The sequence below is a fragment of the Hemicordylus capensis genome, chromosome 4 (genome assembly GCF_027244095.1).
Source record: "Hemicordylus capensis ecotype Gifberg chromosome 4, rHemCap1.1.pri, whole genome shotgun sequence".
NCBI classification, from domain to species: domain Eukaryota; kingdom Metazoa; phylum Chordata; class Lepidosauria; order Squamata; family Cordylidae; genus Hemicordylus; species Hemicordylus capensis.
Genome location: NC_069660.1, coordinates 251,382,219 through 251,399,451, shown reverse-complemented (window position 1 = coordinate 251,399,451; position 17,233 = coordinate 251,382,219). Strand labels below are relative to the sequence as shown.

At 42.9% G+C, this 17,233-nt stretch overlaps 1 protein-coding gene across 2 annotated transcripts in view; it reads left to right on the top strand.

Moving 5' to 3' along the window:
- The window catches only part of LOC128324813 (desmocollin-1-like), a 49,712-nt gene extending 42,279 nt beyond the window's left edge, over window positions 1-7,433 (top strand). The window contains exons 14-17 of one of the 2 annotated variants that reach the window (XM_053249857.1): window positions 1,564-1,688; window positions 2,204-2,479; window positions 3,056-3,101; window positions 3,187-3,322. In XM_053249857.1, the coding sequence (XP_053105832.1) occupies window positions 1,564-1,688; window positions 2,204-2,479; window positions 3,056-3,091 (437 nt within the window). In that variant the 3' untranslated portion in view covers window positions 3,092-3,101; window positions 3,187-3,322. Of the gene's footprint in view, window positions 1-1,563; window positions 1,689-2,203; window positions 2,480-3,055; window positions 3,102-3,186 lie in introns of both variants that reach the window. The other variant, XM_053249856.1, reaches the window with a different exon arrangement.
- The last annotated feature ends 9,800 nt before the right edge of the window (window positions 7,434-17,233 follow it).

Below are 17,233 nucleotides of genomic sequence, written 5' to 3'. Positions count from 1 at the left end.
CAGAGAAGCTTGAGGTGTGTCTAATTAAATCAACATACAATATAGTAAATTACAAATTTTAAAATTAAAATAGCTGGTAGGACACCAATTTGAAATTACCATAGATCCTGCAAAGTTCAGCACCAAAAAGGTTGTTCCTAGTCTTCTAAAGAAGAGTATTAAAACCCAAAGTAGGATGCTGCCTTTATTGGAGCCAACTAAATATCACAGAGTAGATGGCAAGCTTAGAAATCTCCAGAACTCTTCTTCGGGCTGGATGTTGAGAAAAACAAAAGGAGGGGGACAAATTTGGGTATGTTGGAATTTGTCTCTTTCTCTTTTGTTTTGCTTAACTTTCAGCCTAAAGATGAGTTCTGAAGAACTTTTTGACTACTTCTATTTAGCAGGGAGAGAGCAACTGGCCCTATCCATCCCCAGCACTGCATCCCTCCAGTGGCTGTCGCTGGTGTCTATCTTATGTTTCTTTTTTGGATTGTGAGCCCTTTGGGGATGAGACCATATTCTTTGTGTATTATTTATTTTTCTATGTAAACCACTTTGGGAACTTTGGTTGAAGAGCAGTATATAAATATTGGTTAATAATAATGACAATAATAATGATAGTTAAATTGATTCTAATCAAGGCACTGCCTTACTTTGACTACGGGATATTTTATAAATAGATAACACAGGTGCCTACATTTTTGTGTGTGCTTTAAAGAGTAGTATATTTTTATTCAGTCATTATGCAAGTTGGGGGGGGGTACTGTACATGTGTACAGTATCCCTGAGAGTATGCCTGCCAACACACGGACACACTCTGAAACCTCCGCCCCACACTCTCACAGAGTGTTTGCCTACAGAGACAAATTGCCCTTGTGGTGGAGAGAGACTTCCTATGACCAAAATGCTGGAGTGCCTTTCGGCAATGTGTTTCCAATCTTGCAGAGTGCTTCTGGAGCATGAGCAGTGCTTGCAAGTCTTAGCCTTCTGGCGCAACAGCACACACAGGACTGGAGGAGTTATGCTCATACTCCCAGCATGTCCCTGTGGAGTCTCCTTGCATGTTTGTGGCTTTTGTTGGGATATCAGCCACTGTCTCATACTAGGAGTTTTTTATAAGTGAAAACACGAGCATCAGTATTGAATATATATGAATGATGTGGTAAAATACTACATTATCCTGGTATAGAATTTAGTGGCATTTGTATTTCTGCCTTTCACAGACCACTTAGAAGCAAGTTCTGCTGAAGCCCATGTGCAGTTTACTTCCAAGAAAATTTTAGATTAGAATGCTGAGAAGGCTTATAGAGAGCCAGTGTTGGGTAATGGTTAGAGTGCTGGATTTTGATCGGGGAGCTCTGGGTTTAGAACCCTGCTCAACCTTAAAGTTTTGCTGGTGACACTGTGCCAATAACCTTTTCTCAGCTTAACCTATCACAGGGTTGTTGTGAGCATAAATGGATGGGGGCAGATGGACCATGTATGCTACCCCCCCCCTTTTTTTGGATAAAGTTAAAAGTGTACAAAATAGATGTTTATTTCCCATTATGTCTGTGTCCCCCCCCCCCCGCCCTTCTGCAGTGATCCTAATAACACTTTGTGGCTGTTGTGGTGCTGCACCTGTGAGTAGTAAGCATGTGAGTGATGATTTAGCTAACCAAAACTTAATCATATCAAATACTGAAGCACCTGGAGAAGAAGTAATGGTAAGTAATTCTTTTTATTTATTGTTTCTCGGGTACCTGCAAATACTTCATGCTACGTACAACTTAAGAGGGGGCCTCTGTCTGCAGCCTTATAAATCTGGTCACATGCAGGAAAAGGAAGTGAGGGAGAAGGTGGAGGAGAGATTTAATTTGAGAGAGCAGGAAAAGTAACTTTGTAACAATGTTTAAATACAGAAATACATGGAGCCAGTTGCAGATCAGAATGAGAGGACATTCGAGTAATAGGGATTGGAGGAGAAGAAAAGAGAGAGAGAGATTTACGTGCAGATATTTATATGGCTTCACAGAGTATAATTTGTTTCTTGTAGCACACAACAATAAACATTTAACATTATTAACTCAACAACTACAACTGGGGAATGGAGAAGCACAAATTGGACCCTTGTTTCCCTGATTTTCAAAATACCCAAATCAACTCTGAGACTTCATCCAACTAGCTACTTTCCCCTCTCCAAGCACCCTGATGTTTTTATTTTGCTGTTAACTTCCTTTAGGACCCAAATATACTTCCTCTGAAGATTTCTGATCAAGGAGCTGGCATGAGTGCTGCTGGAATAAAAACTGGAGGCCAGGAATGTTTTGAAATGGTCAAGGGAGGCCACCATACACTGGGATCAGTCCAAGGAGGAGGACACCATACTTTGGAGTCTGTCAAAGGAGTGGGTCATCATACACTGGATTCTGGAAGGGGATATGGACAATCAATGATGGATGGATACAGATGTTCCTATTCAGAATGGCAGAATTACACACAGCCTCGCCTAACTGATGTAAGTGTGCTGATATGTATTTATTCCTATCTTACATTTTCTTTTTAATAGTAATCATGTACAACTTTGGGTGGTATATTCTGAGAGAATGCTTAAGAAATGCATCCTGTGACTTGGAATTATTATTTAAATTACAAGTGCCCTATAGTTCTGCTATAATTGGATTTAGAAAAGTTAATTCTGCTCTATTTGGGAATGGTTTTCATTACTTTTTTTTAAACAGAGAGACACTTCTATCTGATCAGGTGTTATGTCTTTACTTTGACTTGCTTTTTTGTAGTATTTTTCGTTTCCTTTGACATAATCCATCAGAATTCCTCCAGTATGACTAGTACGGGATGCTTAGATAGTGCATCCCTGGAAAACTGTATGTGGATGAACTGGGCCCCAGAACTGCACCTGCCTATAATAAACAATACACAACTTTATTTTCATCTTCTTTGTAAATTGATCTTTAAAACCCTGATAGAGGCATTTTGCATTTGATTGTTACATGTGTGATCAGTAGCTTGATTTTTGTTAAATTCTTCATAGAATGAATGATATAGACCAATCATGTGCATTTTTTGTATATAGGAATCCATTAGAGGACACACTCTGATTAAAAATTAAACATTGAAAGGTAAATCAACGAAATTATTTTTATGGCATATGTTTAGGCTAGTTTAAGAAAACTAATAACATGTAATGTTTTCCCCACCATGCAGAAGGTGTATCTGTGTGGACAGGATGAAGAGCATAAGCATTCCGAAGACTATGTCCTTTCATATAACTATGAAGGAAGAGGATCACCGGCTGGCTCTGTAGGTTGCTGCACTGATCAGCAAGATGAAGAAGCGCTTGACTTTTTAGATCACCTGGAGCCCAAGTTTAGGACACTAGCAGAAACCTGTGTAAAGAGATAAGTGTGTTCATGCAGTGCAGGAAATCATCATCTTTTTTGCAGGGTCGCTGTTTGAGAACTTGAATACAGCGGATTTTGCTATCTTGTTTTTTCTTTCTAGTGGGAGTGGTTAAACTATTCTTTAGGTTTGTTGGTATCATTGTTTCTCTAACTAAACTCTGGGGTGCTGCAGAATTTGACCTAGATGTATACTTTCTTATATATATATCAGAGTCTTTTATTTTCAAACAAATGTAAGGTCAAACTGTTTTCTAAATAGCAATTCTTTTTCCTGCATCTGCCTTTACAAGAAGGCAGAGTGTTGCTTTATTTTAAGAACTCAAAAGTTACTGTTTGTTTGAGTCTTGGTGGAAGTAAGTTGTTTTTTTGTTTAAATTCATCTAAATCTTTCCTTTCATTTTATAGAAATAAATGCTAACATTCTGTTTCTGTACATTTAAGTACTTGTTAATTTCTTATCTTTTGTATGAAAACCATGTCTTTGGCATTTTTAGAATTTTAATAATTCTAAGTAATTAACATGAGATTTGCTAGATGATTTGAACTGGGCAATGGCTCTTATCTTAAAAGATAAACAGTGGGGAAAGGGAGAGGCAAAGTATTGTAAATATGTAGCACATCTAAACTATTTTTCTGCATACTGAATTTCTGCCCACCAAATTTACCTAGTATAATGGTTGTATGAGTCATTGCAGCCACAATCATAGAAATGAAAACATGAGTCTCATGCCAATGTCAAAGTCTAGGATTTTACTCCATGTACTATAGTAGTGTTTGTCACACTGGTTACCTAATAAATATTGCTAAGTGCTGTAAAACATTACATCAATTACATGCTAATTGTAGATATCACTTTGAAAAACCTGCTAGTTATCAGTTATTGATGCTTCTTCCCATCTCAGGCAAAGTAGAAAGAAAGCTGGGAGATATGAAGGGATTATCTCCGACACTCCATTCCTGGTGGTGACTGGTGCTCTGTAATTTGCATGCATAAATTTACCCCATGTGCATTGTTCAGAGAGAAGGAATGACAACTGTTATTTTTCGTACAGTATACCTCTGTGCCTATGATTCATTAGGGAATGTGAGACAAGCATGTGGTAGTAGACATTTGGAATCCTCAAAAAAGGGCAAGAGGCATGTAGGAGTCCTTTTGTGTTGAAAAGATACTACACAGCTATTATACAGTAAATAGCCACCTAATGGTGCAGCGGGGAAAAGACTTGCCTAGGAAGCAAGAGGTTGCTGGTTCGGATCTTCAGTGGTATGTTTCCCAGAATATGAAACATCTAGGGAAACACCTATATTGGGCAGTAGCGATATAGGAAGATGCTGAAAGGCATCATCTCACACTGCGCAGGAGGAGGCAATGGTAAATTCCTCCTGTATTCTACCAAAGACAACCACAGGGCTCCATGGCTGCCAGGAGTTGATCCCGACTCGAGGGCACAACTTTACCTTTACTTTATTATACAGTAAACTTTTTTTTTTCTCTTTGGCTGGTGGCCTAAATCAGGGAATGCATTTAATGGACCTAAACAAGATTGTGGGGTTTTTTTAGTGTGGTGCTTGGTACTCTTCTTTACATGTAAATGAATGGAGTTATGATATGCCTTTATTATAGTCAAGTTAGTTAATATCTGTCAGATTACGCCTATGCTATGTATGTGTATATTAAGTGCCAGTGATAAAAAATTGGTGTAAGTAGGTATTCAGTCATGATTAATGGTGCATCAAGGATCTGAAACACTAACTGGAGGAAGCCCATGGGCTAGTGAAAAAGTGTTTTTTTAAAACTTGGCTTTCATTCCAGTTAAAATAAAATAATTGGTATTACTCTCAAAAAGGGTTTGGAAGACTGAATTGATTTAGTCTTCCAAACCTTGTTGCACTGACTTTGCTTATCTCTAATTACTTTGGTGTAATTAACTCATTAATTGCTTAAATCTAATTATGGTTTTCTCTATTAGTCTTATACTCTTTCATGCAGTTTGGACACGTATCTCCAGATCTGCAGCATCTAGAGATTAAACAGGAAGTGTGGCAAGCCAGTGCAAAGTCTTATGACCAATAATATAGCCTTTAGATTCAGGGTTTAGCAGGGATTGTGTTTCTTTATCAGGAACTGAGTTACTAATGCACAGACCTGTGTCTAAATCCTGAAGCCACTTCTGTGTCTATACAAGATGTAGAACAGTGATACAGATGTAGGCCAAAGTTAGCTGTGACCGAGCGATAAGCTTTGTGTTTTTTAAATCAAGAATTATATAGAAAAGAAGGGAGAAATTTTGGGTTTTGTAGATTTGCTTTCTACATTTGAGAAAAAATAGAAACAAAAGTATAATCCATTATCTATTCAATATCGGAATAATGTGGTCAGGAAGAATAAAAGTACAGAGCAAAGAAATTAAGTATATGTTGTTGTGAACTAATTTTGGTATGTTAAAAGCCTCCCTTAAAGCAGGAAACACTCCTGTTCAGTGAGTTTCATTGTATGCTGGGCTAAGCTGCCAGTCAATTTAAATCTGCCTAAGTACAGCCTAAGAACAAAGTACTTCCATAACCTTAAAATGTGGTGGTGTCTCACCAGCTTGCTGTTCCAAATGGAGCATTGCCCCATACGATTGTTCACTACTGTGTGGGGCTATTACAGATATTTTTATTATTTAATAAAATACAGGAATATTATTTCAATTAAATAACACTTGAATGTCTAAGAAGAGCATCCTATGCAATATTATTGAAGACAATAGAAATTTCCAGGATTATTCTAGTGCTTGAGAATGTTTGCCATTTAGATATTTGGATCAGATTTGTTCCTGAATCTGCATACAAACAACTTACATCCATGCCTGTATAGTTAATAAATTAACTTATTCAAACTAAAGCAGTCACACAAATCTATTTGGATCTCTTCAGTCAAATTAAGTTATGCCGTAAATGACGTAAGAAAAAATAGAAAAATTACAAAGTGTACGACACTATGAGTATTCCAAATAGTATTTCTTCTGCTTTTTTTGGTTTGGTAATGTATATAACATGAGGTGCAGTGTAGTAGTTAAAAGCACGAGGTGTGAGCTGGAAAGTTCCCAGTTCAAATTTTAGCTTGGCCATAATCTTACTGGGTGTCTTCAGTTAAGTTTCTATCCATTAGCTTCTCATCTGTAATATGGGGATACTAATATTGTCTTAATGCATTAGACTGTTGTAAGGACATTTATGTGAAGTGCTCTGAGAACTCAGAAAAAGTGTTTTATATAAAGGCAATTTATTCTTACAGTTTTTTAGGACTTGGACAGGTGTATGCATCTGTTTCCCCTTATTGTTTGTTCTGCACTTGCACACAAACTGTTAGAATGTGTACGTGCTTAAATCTAGCAAAGCATTAATTTAACTAGGATATCCATAATGTTTCCTTGTTGCAAATTTGATGCCTTTTCAAGCTATGTTAGCTTATCAGGAATTCAGTGATGAGAAGAACAATGCCGGGAAACTAGCTTCTTTGAAAGACAGCTCTCACCTACCATAACCAGTCTTCCTCTGGAGGGTGCAGCTCCCAGTGCATGGAACCATGGTAAAGCCCAGCCCCACAGGCCTAGCCATTACTCTGGATGAACTGTGTATGGGCCCTAGACACGCTCTGTCACCCCTGCAGTACACTGGGGTTCTGTGCCAGATGAGTTGACATGGAAAGGTTCTCCGAACATCGAAATCTTGAAAACCACAGTGCCAGTGGTTTTTATCACTAAATTTACCAGCAGTAAGAAATCAAAATAGAAAAGAATGTATGATTAAATCTTAATATGTAAAGTTCAGAGTTTTGTATTAAATATTTATAAAATATTACAAGATAGTCATATATAATGTTTTGTATTGTTTATCTCGCCCATAGAAACTGCTTTGAATTAAATTGAAATTGATTTGTTCTTTCCAACTCTTCTTCTGAACAGTCTAAGTGTGTAAACACCTTGTTTAATTTCCTGTTTTAAATAAATTTTGTAGAACATAACAGTGATTTTTTATTTCAGAATAAAGAAACCCACCAAACTAGTCCATTCCTTATATATTCTGTGTAATGTGCACTGGCAGGTGATGTTGCAAGCATGGGTGGAATCTCACTAGGCTGTAAGCTCAGCTTCTTAATTTCTCAGCACTCTTTCCTTTTTATCTCCTGCCCAAATAGCAGTCATTGCACCCTTGGCAGGTGTATCATCTATTACACAATTATCACTTAATAGTTCAAAGTAAAAGTAAAATGAATTGTTTTAATGAAACATATCCTGAAATTAAATCAAGGAACAAGAGAGGAAAAATAGATAAGTATGCTTCATGATCGAATTTTAAAGGTTTGAATGGATTATTTTCCTATTTTTTAACACAGTGTATTCCACTTATTAGTCTTCAGATTTAAGGTCATGTTACAGATCCATACTTGATGCAACAAAAGGTGGTGCAGAAAATGCTACAGGAAATATTAGCGTTAATGGCAGTGTGCATATGGCAAATAAGGTAAAATCTTGATATATCCACATCTAGCCTGGCTCATTTGGGGCTTTCAGATATGTGTATTATGGTGCTCAGTGCTGTGTTGTCTGCATTTGTTGTATGCACAGCAGATTTGCCTCATAACATGTTAAGCTGGTCTCATGGGCGGATAAGATGCACAGCGTACCATGGGTGGTTCTGCACAACCTGTTCTCCTGGTGGCACCCAAAACAATGCCGGTGCTGTTGTGCAAAAGCTCTTGTATGAATACATAACATAGTGCTTGTGCAACACTTTTGCCATCAGAAATGGCTATTGTGTTGTGCAAGAGTGACTGTATGGTTTTACATATTAATGCAAGAGTGTTCTTGTGCAACAATGCCAGCATTGGTTTAGGCATCCACAGCAGCACAGACAGTGCAGAACCACCTGTGATATGCTACACATTAGGGATGTGCACGGTGGGCATGCACACTGTGTACTTCCAGTCACTTCTGGTCTGACAAGGCAATGGAGCAGCAGGGAGATATGCTGCCACCCCACCAGACCCTTTTAAAGTGCAGCACTGGCGGGGGGGAAGTGGCGGTAGGGGTAAGAGCACCCTCCCCTCACCTTTGAGCCGGCTGAACCGTTGGTCTTTTGAACCTGTTTAGAGGCCCATAAAAGGGCCTCCAAAGAGGTTCATGCACATCTTGTAAGTCAAACAGAACAGTGAAAATCCCTACTATTTTCTACAAGTTTAATGGAGGCCATGGTTGCCTAGGCCCTATACACCCATCTTCTTCCCCCTTTCAACTGGCAGTTGCTTGCTCTCCCCTTCCAGCCACAGCATAGCAGTTCTATCTTCTTCTGGTGCTGGGGAAGAGGTCATGAGAGGAGGAAACACCAGTAATTTTTCTCCTGATACAAGAGGAAAAGAGAAAAAAAGCCGCCAACTCAGAGCCCAGGAATCATCTGAGTGTAAGGCTTCACTACTCACATACACCTGTGCCATTCATTGCAGGCATGAGGCAGGGCATGGTAGCTGGATGAGGGAATTCAGTTGTAGATATAAAGGAGTAGATGGCTCAGAAATCTTTGATTGGAATGGTTCTGCACAATCCAAACAGAAGGAAGAGGGTAAGGGTCTGTGAGTTGGTATATGATGTGAGTTGCTTTAAGACCCAAGTTCAGCTTGTTTCATCTGTGTTCATGTGGATATGGTTTTACTCCCCGTCTGGTTGGAACCAATAATGCACACGTACGTGTGTGTGTATGTGAGAACAGTGTCCAGTTCTGCATGAATACTACACACACAATAGACTTGATCTTAGCCAAAAGGCTGAGAAGCAATATTGGTATTCTGCTTTCTGGTGTTAGGACAGATTTTTGAAGAGACAAAAGGGATCTCCACACACGAAGTGTGGAGAGCTGTGAGGGGGTTTGTGGGAGAGTGGGCTTGACCTCTCCCCACACATGAGCATTTAGCTTGCCCTGGGCAGCTGGATTGGCTGCCCACATGATTACCAGCTCTTTCATGGAGCCAGTAGGGGCGGCAGGGATCGGGGGCCTCCTGACTCCTGCAAGTCACAGAATGCCCCATGTGAGTGCGCGGGGCATTCTGGAGAGCCCCAATGCCTGAAGGATTGTTGTCGCCTCCTGGTTGGGGGTCTCTTCGTGAGTCGCCGCACTGCGGCAACACACAATCCTGTAAATGGGGTTAATGGAGCGCTCGCTCTGCTAACCTTATTTAAGGGAGGGATATTTAGGGAGCCTTGCTGCTGGCAGCCGCATGGCTCCCGTTGCAGCACATAACCAGGCAAAACCGGGCTAGCCTCCCTTAGCCCAGTTTCACCTGGTCATGAGAACAGCCTCAAATTCACAAAGTAGCACTGCTCAGAAGACCCACATGAAGAGGAATATCTCAGTAATAGCTTTCATATGGCAATACTGCCTTCTCTCAGCTAGGGAAAAATGCCTTTAGGCAAGCACCTCATTGGCAAACTGTCTTTGCCATGGCAGCAGAAAAGAGCAAGCTGGTTGCTGGGGCTTGTGAATTTGAGATCAATTTGCCTGGGGGGGCAGTGGGGTGGTGATGTTTGTGTATAAAAAGGGAAATAAGTTTCTTAAGGATATCACCACTTCTTTACTAAGAAAACATGGAGGGTATTCTCACAATCAGTGGAAACTGGGCTAAGGATCGTGGAAACCACTGGGCTTGCAGTCAAGCCCGGTTTTGCCAAAGCGGGTAATCTGCTTAAATACCCCTCCCCTTAAATGGGGTTAGTGGAGTGAGCGCTCCATTAACCCCATTTTTTAAAATCGTGTGTTGCCATGGCACAGCTCCATGCCACGGCAACACATGGGGAGACCCCTGGCTGGGAGGCTGCAAGCAGCCTCCCAGGCTTGGGGGGGGGGGTCCCTCCAGCATGCACCACGCCCTTGTGCAGGGCATCCTGGAACTTCCGGGGCCTGCATGGCCCCCAATCCCTGCAGCCTCTGCTGGCTCCATGACGAAGCCAGCAGTTGTGTGGGTGGCCGATCCGGCCGCCCAGGGCTGCAGTAGTGATTGTCTGCTAAGTCCGCTCTCCCCGCAAACCCCTTTCTGCTGAGTCTCACTGATCGTGAGACTCACCTCATGGTGTAATAGATTAAAGCCTTTGTCTCAGAGCTGGCTCATGCGAGGGAAAGAAAATGCTGAGTCATCCCTGCTGAGCGGCCTGGGCGGGCCTCTCATAAAATGTTCCTTTATTTTTGGTAGATTTAAAATGCTGCCACCAAACACACTAAAGCTTGAAGAGAACTAGACCAGTGGATGGGGTGCTTTAATCCAAGGTCCTCTCTGTAACTGGGCATTGGGTAAATAATAATAATTTTAAAAAAACCTTCCACGTGTAGGCCTACATGGGATGAGAAAACTGATAGCTGCTGAGAGCTTGAGGACGCTTTTGCACCCTTTCCACCCTCTCTTTTTCTTGAGTTAAAAACCAACTCCGAGAGGCTTATAAAAAGAATAGAACAAAGGAACAATTTTATTCAATTACTACAGACTGCTTCCATCTGAGGCTTTAACATTTTAAATACACTCAAATATACTTAGTAGGTTACAAAAATAGATTGTCTTAGGCTGCAGTTTCAGGTTGCATTTAGATATGCTTAAAAGTTAACATTTTACAAAGTATTTACATTTTTTTTAATTGTTAGGTAATAAGTTTACTAATCTAGCATATTGAGAAGATCTTTTAAAAACTGAAACATGGTTATCCTATTTCGTGAAAGTTCTTAATGCATTTCAAACACCTTGCAATACCCTGGGTGGATTGAGCGTAGGCTAGTGTCTCTTATTTTAATTACATTGCAGGTAAACAATAATAGAACTGTATCAGGAATATGCAAAGCATGCACAAAGAAATATGTTTCTAATGCAAAATCTGACTATCTATTATTTATTTATTTTTAAATTCACCACAGTGGCAGCTCCAAACAGCATGGAAGGGCTGAGAATGATCAGCCGGTTACTGCCAATCATCTTTTTTTAGTCTATAATGAAGCAGGGACTTACTGTATCCTTCTACATTTTAGACCTGTTTAAAAGGCTTATAAACATAGGCTTTAAAAGGGGGGAGGATGAGTGACAGCACCCAGTGGCCATGATTGTTCTTAGCACAAATTAAAACACAACACAAATTAAAAACAACTAGCTGGGCTGGGCGCAGAACATCTGCACCTCCGGTGGCCCGCTTCACCCCCTTGCCCCTCCCCATGGTTTCTGTCTGGTGGGTTGGCCGGAAAGCTGACCCGCCACCTACACCCGCCAATTCCCAGTGGCTGGCCCGGCCACCACCTGCTCCTGCCGCTGCCTGCTCCCGCTGGCCAGCCGTTGGCAGGAGCAGCCTACTTCTTCACCCGCCAGTGGTTTCTGGTTGGTGGGCCGGCCAGAAAGCCGGCCCACTGCCACCTCCTTCCCACTCACTGATTCCCGGCAGCTGGGCTGGCCCACTGCCACCTGCTCTTGGCAGCTGGCCTGCCAGCGGCTGGATCCCTATCCCCCCAGCCATCCCGTCGCTAATCGATAGCTGCACGCGAACTCTCACGAGCTGCCACGCATTGGATTAGCAATGGGTAAACCTAGGAGAAATAAATATATTGATGTTAAACATATTTAAAACATTAAAAACAATTTAAAACTATGATAGATTCTACATAGCTAATTAAAAGCCTGGATGAATGTGTCTTAACAGCCCCTTTAAAATATTTTTGGATTTGGGTCTGATCCAAATAATCAGAAAAAGAGGGAAATTTGGGGTTATAGAACATTCTTTTCTGGAATTATGAATAAAATGTTTAAGAAAAGGTGATCTCCTCCAAAACGATTTCTAAAAACTACATAATAGGAAGACTTATATGTAAGACTATCTACTGTCTCAGATCGATAGTTATACATAGAAGTCTTCCTCTCAAACAACCTGGGGGAAAAGCTAGTCTTGGATACAGGTAAATACAATATTTGGTTCAGGAACACAGTCTGGCACTCTGCCGGGCATATCTCTCCTACAGCACGGTGGCAAGGCCTTCGCACAACATAGCCTCAGACTCTGCTCGCTTTAGATTCTTTCATCTTCTACAGGATGTGCAAGAAATTGATCTATCTTTAGAAATACACTAAATCAAGAAATATTTCACAGACATGTGAAAGTGTAGACAGGCTTTTTTCAATCCAGGCAAATGTTTTTTACTTTCTTTCCAGTTTTCAGAAGTCCGTGAAGCAGACAAATACAAAGGATCAGAAGCAGCAGAAACTGCTGATAGTGATGGTGACGATTGCTTGGATAAAGTTTCATGTGGCAAAAATAAAATGTATTCATTTTCGGGGACCTGGCTGCCCCAGGGCTTTGGAATATGCTCTCTGCTGAAATAAGAGCATCCCCTTCTCTGTTTGTTTTCAGGAAGACTCTCGAGACTCTCCTGTTCTCGCAGGCTTTTAATTAGAATTAATTTTAACTAGCTTAACTCATGCAGAGCATCTGCTCACTAGTACTTGATTGCTGCCCTCATCCACTCCACTTCCCCTCACCACAGAGATCTCTCCACCCTCACCTGAGCTGCACTCCTGCTGCTCCTCCTCCGTCCTGTTGCTTCCATCCCCCTCACCCATTTTGGTCACTCCTCCATCCCTTTACTCCATCACCATTAACATCACTCCTCTTGGTCGTGCCTGCAGTGTTGCTGGCACCTATTGGCCAAGCTGCAGCCCCTATCCCCAGAGACCTCCCCAGCCTCACCTGAGCCCCACTCCTGCTCCTCCCCACAGGAGTAGCAGCAGCATTTGACTGGGCCCTTCCTCACTGCTGCTACCGCCATGGCTGCTCATTCCCCTCATGCCACTGACAGGCCCGGGCCCATCCCTTGTCTTCCTGCCGCCCTCCGCCAATGGTCTCAGTAGCCACAGACAGCAGCAGTGGTTGACTGGGCCCTTCCTTGCTGCCAATAGGTGCCACCATGGCCACTCGTTCCCTTCAGGCCGCTGACAGGCTCAGGTACATCCCTCGCCCGCCCTTCTTTCTCTCTCCTTCACTCGCTCTTCCCCTCTGCCTTTCTTCCCTTTTCTTCAGGGGCATATCTAGGGTTGGGCAGGCAGGGCACGTGCCCCGGGCGCCACTTGAAGGGGGGCACCATTTTCTAATATTTTTTTTTTAAAAGGCTGCCAAAACAAAATGGCCACAGCACACGGTCAAATGGCCTCTGTGAAGCCCTAGGTCATGCAAGGCCTTGCAGAGGCCATTTGAGCATGCATGGTGGCCATTTTGTTTTCAGCGGCCATTTTTAAAAAAACATTATTTTTAAAAATGGCCACCACACATGCTCAAATGGTCCCTGCGAGGCCCTAGAGGCCAGCGGGGGGAGGAGGAACCTTTGCAGACCCCCTCCAACAGCCTTTAGGAAGTCCCCTGAAGGGGCTACAGGTAAAAAAATAATAATATAAGACACTGTACACATATTCAGATTGACACTATGTACAGAGAATCAGGGCTTGTGAATACTGAGCTGAAGCTTATGAGCTAGGATTGTATTCATTTGCTCTTACTTTGCTTCTTGTGATAAGTGAGTTAAATGTGATGTCTTAATAATATGGCTATTAATGGTGAGTTTGTCTTTGAATCAATGTAAAATCCTTGGTATTAACGCCCACTGGGAGTTTCTTCCTCTCTTTCTCTCATTTTAATTGTCTTTTGGAAAGACTAGAATATATTCCAAGCAGTGACACAGTTTACTCTGCATATCCTTTAATTATTTTCCAAAGTATCTGGGAAAAGTCCAATTCTCCATTTAATTTTAAAACGTATGTAATAGTGATGCTACAATGCATAGTAGAGAATTAGACAGGAACTTCTGTTTAGTTTTCCAAGTACACCTCCACATAGTATTTGGGTATTTCATGAACTCCAGCATACTGAAATTTGTAGTTTTCCAGCCCTTTTTGGTCTGGCTATGTCCACTGCCAAATAGTTTTTGAAATATTAAAAGATTAAGGAGCTTGACTTGTATTTTTCAGCTGATATTATGGTAAAGTTATCTGAAAGATGGGTGTCAGATGTTTGGACAGGGGGCGCAATTTCAGTGTTTGCCCTAGGCACTATTTTCCCTAGATTCGCCTCTTCCTTCCTTCCTTCTCTCTCTCCCCCTTCCTGAGTTAACAGATCCTGTTCATTTTGTTTCCTCATCTAATTCACACAACAGCAGTCTCCTTCTCCTGAAAGAGGCTCTTTCCTCCCTCACCACCCCTTTCTTTGCAGACCCCTTCTCACTATCCTTTTATATAGATAGATAGATAGATTCCTCTCCTCTACAATCAAGAACATCTTCCGATCAGTAATAGTTTCATTCCAACTGACCTTAACTATCACAGGCTCCTTCTCCCTATCTGCATATGAAATCCCCACTGCCCAATTACCATGGTGCTTCTGCTCTCACAGGCCCAGGTCTGCATATGGAATCTCCACTGCCCAATCACCATGGTGCTTCTGTTTGCGAACTCTCGTGAGAGCTGCCATGCACGGGATTAGCCACGGGTATTCCTTAGAGAATTATATATATACTAGCTGACCCCGCACAGAGCATCTGTGGAGTTGTGTACTGAGCCTGTGACATCCTCCGCATCTCGCTCGCTCGCTCGCCCTCCTGCCCCGCAGCTCGCTCGCCCTCCCGCCCCGCAGCTCTCCCCATTGGGTGGGCCAGGCCATCCCACCACCACCTCCCACCGTCTCCTCCCGGCTGGTAGGGCTTTGCCTGCCATCTGTCCCGTCTCCTCACCACCGCCATCATTTCTCCCCACCACTGCCTCCTCTTCCTGGCCGGTGGGGCTTCGCCCGCCGTCCACTCACCTCTTCTGGCTGGAGGGTCTTCGTCTGCCGGCCCTCCACCTCTGCATCCTGACCACTGCCATTATTTCTCTCCGCTTCAATGCTGGAACTCTTGCATGCTCTAGAGCATCTGTGCTTTAGTACTTGATTGCTCCCCTCATCTCAGAGATCTTCCCACCCTCACCTGGTCTGCACTCCTGCTCCTCCTTCATCCCGTTGCTTCCATCCTCCTCCCTGTTGCTTCCATCCTCCTCACCCTTCTTGGTCATGGCTGCAGCATTGCTGCCGCCTATTGGCCAAGCTGCAGCCCCCTATCCCCAGAGACCTCCTCACCCAAGCCCTGTTCCTGCTCCGCCCTTCAGGAGCAGCAGCAGTGGTTGACCCGGCCATTCCTTGCTGCTGCCACCACCATGGCCGCTCGTTCCCCTCAGGCTACTGACAGGCCCAAGCCCATCCCTCGACTGACTGCCTTCCTCTTACAATGGCCTCAGTAGCCCCAAACAGCAGCAGTGGTTGGCTAGGCCCTTCCTTGCTGCCAATAGGTGTAGCCATGGCCGCTCATTCCCCACAGGCTGCTGACAGGCTTGGGCCCGTCCCTTGCCCTTCCTTCTGTCTCTCTTCCCCCTCCCTTTTTTCTCTTTCTCTCTCCTCCACTCGCTCTTCTCCACTCTTTCTTCCCCCTCCCTTCATGTTTTTTCTTCCTCCCTCCCTGAGTTAACAGATTTTGTTCATTTACACAACGGCAGCCTCCTCCTCCTGAAGGGGCTCTTTCCTCCCTCACGACCTGTCTTTTTGCAGACCCCTGCCTGCTATCCTTTTATATCAAGAACATCTTCTGACCAGTAACAGCTGCATTCCAACTGACCTTAACCATCACAGGTCCCTCCTCCCTATCTGCATAGGGAATCCCCACTGCCCAATCACCATGGTGCTTCTGCCCTCACAGGCTCCTTCTTGCTATCTGCATATGGAATCTCCACTGCCCAGTCAGGTGCTTCTGCTTGCAAACTCTGCATATGGAATCCCCACTGCCCAATCAGGTGCTTCTGCTTGCAAACTTAGCCAATCACCTCTTTCCTACCACGCCACCGTGCATGGCCCGTCTACAAGAAATAAGTAAATAGATATAGATAATTTGTTTTAAAAATTGTTTTATGCTACTGTTTTTATTGTTTCATGTATTTTAATCTGTGTTGATTTTTAAATATTGTTTGAAATTTTGTACACCGCCTAGAGATGTAGGCAGTGCTGCTCCCCAGAACTTCAGACAACACAACACATCCCAAAAAAAGTTGTTTGGTCTCTAGTCTCTATTCCTCCTAATGCCCCCCCCCCCCCACCAGAGAGAGAGAGAGAGAGGTCATTTATGGCATAGCCCATAAATTACAAAGATTGTGATTTATATCGTACCATCAATGTACATAGTGTTTTACCATGTGTCACATCTAGTAACATAAGGAAAAGAGAGGTCCTTGGTCCCATCTGGATGGGGTAGAGGATGTACATTGTACATGTACACAGAGGATGTACTATGTACATTGATGATACACAGAGTGCAGAGGGAGAGAGAGCAAAAAGGGTAAAACAAGTGATGAGTTGGGCAAATCAGTTACACATGCATAGACTTGGCCCATGATCCATTATCTCCACCTGCTGATTGGGCCAGGGATGGGGCTGCAGCTCCATGGTAGAGCATCTGCTTTGCATGCAGAAGGCCCCAGGTTGAATCCCTGGCATCTCCAGGTAGGGCTGGGAATGACTCTTGTCTGAAACCTTGGAGAGCTGCTACCAATCAGAGTAGACAATGCTGAGACAGATGGACCAATGGTCTGACTCAGTATAAATCATATATTCCTATGATAGGCTCCCAAATCCTTTAGACTTTGACTCTGTTTTGCTGCATTTCCTTCCCCTTTACTTTGGTTTCCTAATTTTTCTATCATGGCTTCCTCACCCCAGACTAGAAAAGTCATCCTCTCTTCCTTCTGTAGCCATGTCCTCTTCTGAACCCAGGCCACTATCTTC